This window comes from Pagrus major, chromosome 9 (genome assembly GCF_040436345.1).
Source record: "Pagrus major chromosome 9, Pma_NU_1.0".
NCBI classification, from domain to species: Eukaryota; Metazoa; Chordata; class Actinopteri; order Spariformes; family Sparidae; genus Pagrus; species Pagrus major.
In genome coordinates, this window is record NC_133223.1 from 21,066,231 (window position 1) to 21,077,793 (window position 11,563).

General features: G+C 43.8%; 1 protein-coding gene across 1 annotated transcript; it reads right to left on the reverse strand.

The window, feature by feature from the left end:
• Positions 1-1,120: 1,120 nt before the first annotated feature.
• desma (desmin a) lies at positions 1,121-9,627 on the reverse strand. The gene is made up of 10 exons (XM_073474289.1): positions 8,963-9,627; positions 6,256-6,316; positions 6,040-6,135; positions 4,615-4,776; positions 4,386-4,511; positions 4,176-4,286; positions 3,957-4,066; positions 3,790-3,842; positions 3,099-3,190; positions 1,121-1,828 (listed from the first exon to the last, which is right to left on the reverse strand). Exons 1-10 carry the CDS (start codon positions 9,541-9,543, stop codon positions 1,787-1,789), a joined length of 1,434 nt encoding a protein of 477 aa, XP_073330390.1. The 5' UTR covers positions 9,544-9,627; the 3' UTR covers positions 1,121-1,786.
• Positions 9,628-11,563: the final 1,936 nt, after the last annotated feature.

Below are 11,563 nucleotides of genomic sequence, written 5' to 3' on the forward strand. Positions count from 1 at the left end.
TCTTCCGCTAACTCCTCACAGAAGCGTTGATGTGCTCTGACAGTAGGTTTCAGGCTACATTTGCATCGCAGCTTAATAACAGGCTACAGTAGCAGCGGCGGTTATGTAACAACAAATGGTGTAACTTGTACACTAGAGTGTCAAATACAGATCTAATCAGGATATAAGAAGTGTTCTCTACAAATTGCTTTGCAGAAAAAAGCTGCAGGCAGCACAAAAAGGGTGCCGCGTTTAACAATTAAAATTCTTTTTACGCTTGAGTGCCGTCGACATGTCCCCTCGGCGGCTGATAGAGGAGAGGTCAGAGAGTTAAGCTGACTGTGTTTGAAGGAAATGGAATAGAGGAACATGCTGCCCTTTGTTACTGACCTATAATGATTGGGAAGCTGTTGACAGCAGTTGTGAGGAAACAGTGATGGAGGCAGAAAGTCCTGATTAACACTGCTCCACTAATTCTTGGAAAAAGCAGTCTTTCTCTCACATCCCTTCTCTCTCTTCTTCTGTCTTTATTTTGCCTCGTTATCTCTCATTGAATCTCCCTCATTTCTCCTTCTCTGTCTCTAAATATCCTTTCATCCTCTCTCATGTCTTTCTTCTACCACCCTCACTGTCTCACTCTCCGTCTCGCTTTCTCATTTATTGTCTTCTCTTTTCTCCCTCCACCCCCACTTTTTTTTTTTTTTTTTATCTCTGCTGACATTTTCAGTCCAGTGACTTCAGACAGAAACCGCACACACACTGTACAATTCTTGTTGCTGTGTTAATCTGCTTTCTGCTGGAAAACAAAAGCACGACCGAAGCCAGCTCATTAACCAACCATTGTTCTCTTCTCCCTGCACCGAGACCAGCGCGGTTACTGATAATTTCAGCGGGGCCGCAACGCCTCTCTTCTTTATAAAAGTGAATTAAATGTTAACAGAAGACGGCTTCGCTTGGCTGGGGAAGCTGGGATCGTTTTAGAAAAGCTAATGCAGCCCACATCTGATGATGAACGTAGTGGGTAGAAACAGTTCATAGAGGAACCAATGCCAAGGCACGTAGGCTATATGAGGAATGCTAATGAGTGGAGTTTAAAGAAGGAGACTGTCTTACACAAAACACACAAAAAAAGAGATTTGTCTTTAAAATGGTGGTAACAAATGTCTTTATTCGAGATCCTCGGCACGGTGAAGCAGCAGCACAACATGGTCACCCATATTCATACAAACACCCAGCACATGCTATTGAGCTCAAACTTCAAACATGACTGAGTTCCTTTCTCATCAGATGTTCGTCGTTCTGAAATATCTCAAACCTGAGACCAACATCTCACTTCCCTTTGATCAGTTACACAAATAAAAGCCCTCCTTAAACAAGTCATATACTTGCACGCTTGCACAGAAAGACTTGGAACATGTGCAACAAAAACGGCCGTTACATGTGACCCTGGTGTTGCAGACTTCTCATACCGGGCCGGTGCAGCTCCACGAAGCCGTGTTGTTCGCTTGAAATCATTACTTGAATTATAAGATATGACACATTTCGGATAATGACACAAATAAAGCATTATTCCTGGAATGACCTTTATTTAAAACCAGGCTAAAGGCACTTTGCACCGTGCCTCCATTCTGTACACTGTCTGAAGATGTCTCCTGTTTGCATTCACTTGTAGATTTTGTGTTTCAGCTGAAATGGTCTCCAAAATTAGGCTCAGCTTATAAATCGTCATAGTACTGGAAGGAAAATGTAGATTTTTGAACTAATTTTTAATAAATTTATTGTAGTTTCTACGGTCGCCTCCTCCGGTTTACATGATGTCTTGCTGGTGCTGTGTGGACTCGCTGACGACCTGAGGAGGAGAGAAGAGGTGTTGTGGATTACAGTGAAAGAAGAGAAACACGTCAGTATCTGTGTTCAGGACTGCAGATAATTCGTGAGCGTACTTTCCATCAAGTGAAGCAGGTATTGTTTGGAGTGAAGTGCTGTGCAGGCGAGTGAAGCTGCTTGTTCGTGGAAGGGGGGTGTGGAGCGTGTCTACACAGGGTCGATGCAAACTACAAGATTTGAGGGATCAGTTAGAGACCAGAAATGTCTCTAGCTGAATTTTCAGCTAATTTTTCTACACATAAATTGCTTTATACTCTCTGCAAATGCAAAGGTGGAGATTGAGTCAAATCTAAAATGGGAATCTGCTTTTTAAATCTGGTAGTTTGCTTCAGCCTGGAGGGAACAGATGATAAAACGTAGGTGGAACATTTGGCTGAGACTTACAGACTGGGCACCCTGGCTCATAGAATACTTCATCTGGATAAAAATATAGCAAAGCAAAATGCTTCAGTTGGAAAATTATGATTTCGTTATATCTAAAGGCCCCGACACACCAAAGAACTAGCTACGGTGAAGGCTGACTGTGTCGTCTTCATCATCATCAAGCTGCACTTGAACACACCGTAAAGACTACAGTTTGTACGTTCTGTGCCTACGTGTGAGGAAATACCTCTCTGCAGATACACAACCATTGCTGTGGTTAAGAAGCTTTTGTTGACGCTAATAAAGCCGCTTCTAATCGAGAGTATGTCTGTTAAAAAGTCGCAAATGGCACTGATGAAGAGGCAGAGGAGTAAAATATGGAGAAAATGGGTGAAATCATGGATACTACAGCGACAGACTCAAGCGGCTTTCCCTCTCTTTTTCTGTTTTTCTTTTCATGCATCAGAGTTATTGCTCTCACCAACGACCCGCCACTGATTCTACATGCTCAATTGGGTCAGTGCCAATGGTGCGGGACACACTGCATGGACTAGAGCCACAGATGCTCACCGACCGTCAGCCTGGTGTGTCAGGACCATAAAAATGTACTTGTGTCATGTAAGTGTGCTGTATGTCACGCCAGCAACAAAATGAAAAAGGACAGGTGATGTGAAGAACATTGACCATCTCATTAGAATAAAATGTTCTGCTTGGAAGCCTCCTGGGTCCATTCCTTGACGGGCCAGAGCCAAGTCCAATCAGACTAACCCTAACCCTTTATCTCTTTATCCGTTTGTCCTTTTAACATTGTAGCTGATCGGTGTATTTACGGTGTGTGTGTGTGTGTGTGTGTGTGTGTGTGTTCGTACCTCTCCGTCGCGGGTCTCGATGGTCTTGATGAGAACAGTCTTCTTGGAGTGAACCTCTGAGGAGCGCTGTTGCTGTGACTCAGGACTGGTCTCTGCGAGAACACACACACACACACGGCTCTTACACGTCTCATAAACTCGTACAATAAGCTTTGCCACAGCTGCACAAAGTTCACGGAGTTTCACACACTCGCATTGGAGGGTTAATCGACTTTGAGCAACATTCAGGGGGCAGCAGTGACACAGTCTGATGCCACTTACAGGTGTAATATCCAAACTCTCATTTACAACCAGTGTCAGCTGTACCTACAGTAATACATCATCTTTAATCACCTCTCATTGTTTTCATTCCAGCAGCCGCAGAGTGCAGCGAGCGGAGGCGCAGGCAGAGATTAATTGCATGTTTGAACTGTTAATGCATCAAATGAACGGGTTAAGCTGTGTGATTATTGATGTGTGGCTTGCTGATGATTGGCCCTGTGAATCAAGGAGCCATGAAGGATTTTGACATGTGCATATCGCCACGCGGTGGTCAGAATGTGTCACTGCAGGTGCACAGCCCCTCAGAATAGCGCCTACCATATACAGTCACAAGCTATAATTAGTCTTTTTTTTTGTCCCCCATTGACTCATCTGGAATGTAAAATGGGGTATTTATGAGTGAGGGGAAGAACGTGGACTGTTTCTCTACCTCTGAAGCTGAGGGAGGAATAAGCAGACTGCATAGGCGCAGTGGTGGTGATCCTGCAAGAAGGACAAAACACAAAATTCAGCTTGGCACGCAATTCAGGGTGAAAATGTCAAGCTACGATAGCCTTGAGACAGAATCTAATGTGAGGAGCACACACAGACACACACCTGCTCTCCTCTCCCTCCAGCAGCTTGCGGTAGGTGGCGATTTCAATATCGAGGGCCATCTTCACGTTGAGGAGGTCCTGGTACTCTCTCAGGTGACGAGCCATGTCATCCTTTGAATCAATACACAAGAGGTTTTATTGTCCGCTCAGAAAACACAAAACCGACTGTAAAAACACGGACAGCATTCTTGCAGGAGGTTCATCCACTGACGATAATTACCTTCATCTTGGCGATGTCTGCCTCCAGCCGTGCGATAGATTCTTGGTAACCAGAAGCCTCGCGGCCCATGCGGTCCTCCATGTCTCTCATCTGGCGCAGCAGAGACTCGTTCTACGGGGGAGCAGAGTGGTTGAAAAACAGAACGAAAAAGATAGAAAGCGTGTGCTTGTTAGGAAAGAAAGAAAGAAAGGACATCCGGGAGATACTCACAGTGCCCTTGAGCGAGTCGATCTCGCAGGTGTAGGACTGGATCTGGTGCCTGTACTCCATGCTCTCCTGCTTGGCCTGACGCAGTGCATCATTGTTCTTGTTCACAGCCTGGTTCAGATCAGACACCTGAGGAGAGATGGGAAGAGGTTTTAGTTGTGAAACAGCTCGAGGAGATTATCTGTGTGTGTGTGTGTGTGTGTGTGTGTGTGTGCGTGTGCTTCCATCTTACCTTAGACTTGTACCACTCTTCAGCCTCTCCGATGTTCTTGGCAGCGATGCCCTCGTACTGCATGCGGATGTCTCTCAGAGCAGCAGTCAGGTCGGGCTTGGACATGTCCATCTGGATCTGGACCTGAGTGTCCTGCATCTGGCTCTGAAGCTCGCGGATCTCCTGCAAGGCGACAGGAGCATAACAATTAACAACAAGAGAAAAGACATTTTCATCCTGTTTGTTGTGGTTGCTCGTTTGCTGCTATGTCTGGTGATTATTACTCCACGTTCATGTGGTGACATAAAGAGGATGGAGGGGATTGCTAACTGCAAAGACAGGAAGTTAGCTAAAACGACGTAGAATATAGAGCTAGAAAATGTCAAACAACAAATTTTCCCAATGATTTACTGACATAACATTCTCAGATTGATTTGAAAATACTTTATCTAACCCTTCGACGTGCGGTTGAGCTCGTGCACCCACTCCAGATGGGTTGCACGCTAATGCTTTTAGCGGCTACAGTGAAGATTTTGGCTTAAAAGGGATGTTAAAACACCTTTTCAAACCAATTTGGGATCTCAAGGCTTCTGGAGACTGGGATTACGCTGGACAAGCTGTATAGGGCCATTCTATGTTTCTCTTTTGGTTGTTTTTGTATGTTTTAAAACAAGTCCCCATCTACTTCAGTTTTTTTAGGAGAATGCTGCAACGCTGTAAAGCTCCAGAAATGTTTCGTCGACTATGAAACTTTCCATCGGCACGAGGGTGAGTAAATAATGACTGAATTGTCATTTTTGGGGTGAACTGTTCCTTTAACATCGTGACACTTGGAGTTTCTTCGGTCCAACTCAGCTGTCTTCTGCTCAAACCAAAGGATATAAATAGCTTAGCATCTGTTCGCATGCACACACTCTTTCTCCCTCTTTACCTCACACACGCACACACATTGAGACAGACACGCACAACAGCTGACATGCTCTCTTCAACCAATCACCGGTTCAGCATTTCTGAGAGGTCAGAGTTGAGGCAGGGAAAGACAAAATGACAGGATGAGGCCGCAACTGTGCTGACATGTGTCCCAGCGTGCAGCTCCGTGTGTCCTTTGATGTCTGTGGGCGAATGTGCACTCATTGCATTTGCTTTGCATAAGACCTGAACGCCCAGGTTGTTATTATCTTTTTGAGGGAGTGTGTGCGAGTGTGTGTGCGTGAGAGAGAGAGAGAGAGCAAGAAACTGTGCAAATGTGCATATTAAACATGTTTTAACACCAGTGGGTGTGTTCAAGTGTGAAATATTTGATCCCCTGAAGATCCGCTACATCTAATATTACAGTAAAATTTGATACAGTACACACCACCCTACTGACATACATAGTACATAGACATACTGTAGGTGTGGCGGCCTGCTTGCAGACAGACAGAATTTATAGACGGATCAACAGACCTCTTCGTGGATCTTCTTGAGGAAGCCGATCTCCTCCTGCAGACTCTCAATGCGTCTCTCCAGGTCCAGCCTGGCCAGAGTGGCATTGTCGACATCCTGGACACAAACACAAACAGAAAACAGATTTGACTTTGACTCTCTGCTTTGGGCTTTGAGGGTAAAATGACTGAGCAGCGAGATATAAAGGCGTGACTGTTATGGAAATAGGAGACGTACGGCTCTGAAAGCAGAAAGGTTGTTCTCAGCCTCCTCCTTCTGGTGAATCTCCTCCTGCAGTCTGCAGACAGCGACAGACAAAGGGCAGGAAAGGAGCAAAAACAAAGTTAAAACACGAGTGGATACAAACACTCATCTGCGTTTGAGCAACACGTACGGCTTCTTCCCCAGGGACCAATTACGAGACAGATAAACTGGTTACCACCATCACTCCTCCAGCCTTCTGCTCCCTGTTCTTTTGGGCTGTCACTACATTTACAAGAATAGAACCGACTAGACATGGTAATCTAACGCACACACACACACTGGTGAGCTCGCTCTTTGAGTCCTAAAGCTGTGGTGCAGCTGCTGTCACACTGTCACAGTCATAATGGTAACAGTGAATAAGGAGCAGAGGTTTGCCCTCGGCTGGTGATGTTTCCAGAATTAGCTTTTCACTATGCTGCCTGAACAATGGAAGATGTAGAGAAAATGTGTTTGAAAAGTGTTTGCATACGCAGTCTAAAGACGCTGGTTGGTCATATCTGCTTGATCTAAGGTTTGTTACATGTGACACTGAACAGATTTGCAGGTTTGAATGAAACTAAAAGACACGTTGGTGAGAGCTCGTCATCTTTACACATAGAATTTTAATTCATAAAGGCTCATTTTTTTCTTGTAAATGTATATATATATCTCTTTTCTTTTAATAATCTGATTTTATGTGATCTTATGTGTGGTTCACATAAGGTGTGAGTCAGGGGGAAAGTCATCAACTTCACATCCTGTGTGGTGAATTTTATTTCTTTGCTCGTACTATGCGGCACATTGGGTTGGCACTTGTGGACTTATTGTACAAGATATTGAACATCTGCTGAACACATTCCCAGCAATCTTTTGATCTGCGTTATCCTCATCAACAGTCCTGCAGTCCTCGCTTTACAAATACCTTTCCCTTTCTGCTTTTTGCAGCTTCAGCAAAGCGCCTTAAGATAAACTTGTTTTCACAGTATGTAATGTAGTTGCTGACGCTATCTGTTGATTCTGCACAGATTCTATAGGTGTGCATACGTCTGCGTGTGTTCGTGCGTGTCCGCATTGCATGCATTGTAACTGCGGGCGGGCAGTCCGTGTGTGTATTTTGATCTCAGTGGGAGCAGCAGGTGCTTTGGCAAGCTTCACTCAGTGCCGCAGGCAACAATTTAAAAAAAGGGCTGATGGAAAGAAAGTGAGGATTGAATGTGTGTGCATGCGTGTGTGTGTGTGTGTGTGTGTGTGTTTCTCTACACACTTGCATTTAAGTGATGTTGCTTGCTGTTGCTGTGACAGAAATTCTAAATCCAAAGAACTGACCTAGTAGCTACAAATAGACTATTCAGAGATACATCACAGCTCTCTGTCAAACACACACAGGCAGGACTGTCCTTGATTTTTGGAAACATTTGTTCTTTTTTCTTCATTTAACTCACTCTAAATTCACAAGCGTACACAAACAGACTGTCTTCATCTGTTCATTCCTGTCTGTCTTCATCTCTTTCCGTCTGGCTGAAACTCTATCCGTCTGTCTCTCCCTTCATTTTCCTGCGTCGTGTCTCTTGTGAATAAATTATAAAACACCTTTGTAAAAAGCTGGTGGACCGTAACCGCTCATTGAAGTGTAGCTATTCTCAAATCTCTCCTTTGTTGTTACCCTTTTCTCCAGAAGAGAACAGACACCCTCTGGAAATCACTGCGAGTCCTCTTTCTTCGTATTAAAAAGAAAATCTACCACTTTCCTCCCTCTCCTCTCTCTCCATTTTCTATTTTCTTGTAACATCCAGCAACGTGTCGACCTGTTTTTCTGATGTAGACAAGCAGCTGCCAACCTGAGGGTCGAGACCCCTCCATGGAGCGGCAAGGGTAATCTCAAGGGTCGTTGGATGATTGAGATAAGATACTCTTTAGTCCTACAACAGTTTCCTAAGTCTAACCCTAACCAGGGGGAAAATATAAAATATTTCTGTTACAGATTTCAGTTTGATGAGTTTTCTCGAATGTTCTAGTTTTGTGAGGTACAAAGCACAATCAGTATTTTATCTCTCATAGACATATGAGATATGGGACGTATTTCTGCTCTACAGATTTTCAGTTTGAAGACTTTTCTCTAATATTATTTTCATATTACTATTTTGCCTCTCAAGGACACGTTCAGTCTAACCTTAACCCTAACACCCACCATAACCCTAAAAAGGGAGGAAAAAGCATACAGTATTACTGCTACAGATTTTAGTTTGTTGAGTTTTCTCAAATATTCTAGTTTTGTGAGTTACAAACATCAGAATTTCATCTCTTATAGACACATTAACCCTAACCCTAACTCTATCCCTAACCCCAACCTAACCCCGACCCTAACAAGCGAGGAAAAAAGTACAGTATTTCTGCAACAGATTTATATTTGGTGACTTTTCTCTTATATTCTAGCTTTGTACGGGGCAAACATCACTATTTTAGAAATTGCTTCACTTTTAAGGGTTACAAGCCAAGAAGTTTGGGAACCCCTGATGGAGACAGTTGTACCATCCAATTCTCTGTCTAGACCTGGTGAATTGTTGTGTTTCTTTCTGGTCTTTCTTTCTGTTTTCTAGGAACTTACTGTCAAAAGCCACATCAGCCTCATCATTCATCCAAACTCTCTAACAGTGCATCCATTGCTACAGATCATCCCCTCATTCATCACCCTCTAACCTACCTGAGCTTGAGTTTCTGCAGGTCATCAGCCAGGTTGTCTCTCTCTACCTCCACCCGGGCACGCTGGTTGGAGTGGGCCTCTATCTGCCTCCTCAGCTCCCTCATCTCCTCCTCATACATCTCAGCCACGCGGCCGGGCCCCTCGCGGCCCCTCAGCTTCTCAATCTCCACCGTCAGCGCTGCATTCTGCTGCTCCAGGAAGCGCACCTTCTCGATGTAGCTGGCAAAGCGGTCGTTGAGGTGCTGCAGCTCGGCCTTCTCGTTGGTCCTTGTGTTGAGGAAGTCCTGGTTCATGGCGTCGGCCAGGTTGAAGTCGAGTTTCTCTCCGGAGTAGGTGCGCATGGCTGTAGAGGCGCCATACCCTGCTCCACCAGCACCGGAGGACACCCTGTAGCTGGAATAGGAGGGGAGGCTGCTGCTCTTCACCTCATAGACTCGGGAAGACATGTGGGCTGAGGAGGAGCTGCGGCCACCTCCTGCGGAAGAAAAGAGGGAGGACATTGGGGTTGACCCGACACCAGAGCCGAAGGTGCGGCGGTACGAGGAGGCACTCTGGGCTGAGGAGGAGTATGACTTGCTCATTGCTGGTTGACTTTGCGGTTGTCTTGTGGTTTTGATGAAGCTGCTTGAGACCCAACTGTCCCACTGGGCAACTGGGAGAGAGACGATGTGAAGGAATCCCAGACAGCGAGCAGCTATTTGTAGATTTACCACACCCACTCCTACCCCGACCCCTCCTCTCCGTCCTCCCCCCGTCTCCATTCGCCCCGTCAGTACTCCCACTACCTCCTACTCCACCCCCACACTGTACCTCAACCACATGTTGCTTTAATTGATCACTTTGTCACCATAGTAAAAGTTGTCATTGAACCCATGCAGGAAGATTTCCCCTTGGGTTAGGGTTAGAAAAACATAGAGGATATGACAGTCAAACATCAGCAGAGAATGTTCGGTTACTTTTACCCCCAGGTTGCTTTCATCTGATCATCTTAAAACTGTAAATGAGCCTTAAAGGTCCTGGTGTCCTTCCCAATTCGACACTTTGAGTTGGTAGCCGGCCCCATCATCCATCCTAAAGCATCAGTATTTGATGTCAAATCTTCATTTTGGTCATTTATTGTGCAGCTGACATCCGTAGCATAAGAATTTAATTAAACTTATTTTTGTTGTCGTGACACATTAAAGGTGCACTATGTAGTTTTGGGGAAGACATTCTAATCATAAGAGAAAGATCTTCATTGACTGACTTTTTTTTTTAAGCCTAAACAAACTAAATAAACAATGTGGCGGACCCTGCCACCTTTCTAGCTTCAAATATTGTTCTGGGGAGCTTATTTTCCTCTGAGTTTGTTGATTCAGTTATGGAAAAAATAAATATTTCTGAGTTTGTATTTTTACTTTATTAATATTGTAAATATACAAATTCTGAGTTTAAATTTCATTTCCAAAACTACTTAGTGCCCCTTTAACCCATTAATGACTAACAACTATAAATAGTATGTTAAGAAAAGAGTTTTTCTATTAGAGGTAGAAACATCAAATTTGCTGTTGAAAGCGTTAAGCGATTCAGCTGTGCATGACAAAATTAAAATTTTGATTTCACATATTTATCAAGTCTCAATTGGTAGACAAAGGTGTTTTTCTTTCCTTTTTCCTTTCTTAAATCACATAAAAGATTTAATAACATCCATTTGAATGTTAAGAAAAATTTGCTTGTAGCCTCGTCCTTCGACGATGGACTTGTGCTTAGCTCATCGACTATTTTAAGCTCTCTAAAGGATATTATAAAATTCCACTGTGGTGCACCTGTAGTTTTGAGTAAGAAATGTTAAGAGAAGAGAGAAATCTTCACTTGTGGATTTTTAATGACTGTCATCAAAGGACAAAACAATATCCTGCTGTTTTATTTTGTTTACGTTAGCCGGACCCTTCTGAGTAGCTTCCTCTCTAGGGTCAAACAGTGTTCTGGTGACCCTATTCCCCTTGAGGACAGCTTTTTTATTTGGAAATATATCAAATAACTATTTCTGAGTTTGTATTATTAACTCATTATTATTGTAAATATTAACTTTCTTAGTTTGATGTTTTTTCTAAAACTACATAGTGCACCTTTAATCTGTTAAACTTTTGGATAAAAGATTGCCTTTTGAAAGAAAAAGTCATGATCTGACACCTTTTAGTTCTCAGAAAAATTTATTATTTAGATGACATTTTTGTAAACAAGTTTATTATATTATCTTGACATGTCATCCATTGTCCTCCAGGCCTTCCCTCTATATCTCCTCCCCCTCTCCAGCCGCTTATCTTTTCTCAGCCCCTTTTCTCTACTCATTCCTCTCCCCATGTCGTGCCTGTTGCTGGCCCTCGATTCAGCTGTCCAAAGGTCCGGTTTCAACTGCTCTAAAGGGCGGTGGCCTTCAGTGTGTGTGTGCGTGCTTGTGTGTATGTGTGTGCATTCTTGAATGGATCCATGACGAAGTGAGTGAGAGTCAGTCAGTCTCTGCAGTTGTTACAGAGAAAATATAGGCCTGTTTCATCGACACCATCTATATACTGAAAAGTATCTACTGGGTTACAGTCTGCAGTCTATAGGTCAGTCGCC

Excerpts from the sequence above, each read along its gene's own strand:
- desma (XM_073474289.1), bottom strand. The coding sequence starts at position 9,543 with ATGAGCAAGTCATACTCCTCCTCAGCCCAGAGTGCCTCCTCGTACCGC. Across the intron at positions 4,777-6,039 it reads TCAAGAAGATCCACGAAGAG|GAGATCCGCGAGCTTCAGAG; the intron begins GTCTGTTGATCC and ends GTCGCCTTGCAG. Across the intron at positions 4,287-4,385 it reads TCGACTCGCTCAAGGGCACT|AACGAGTCTCTGCTGCGCCA; the intron begins GTGAGTATCTCC and ends GCTCCCCCGTAG.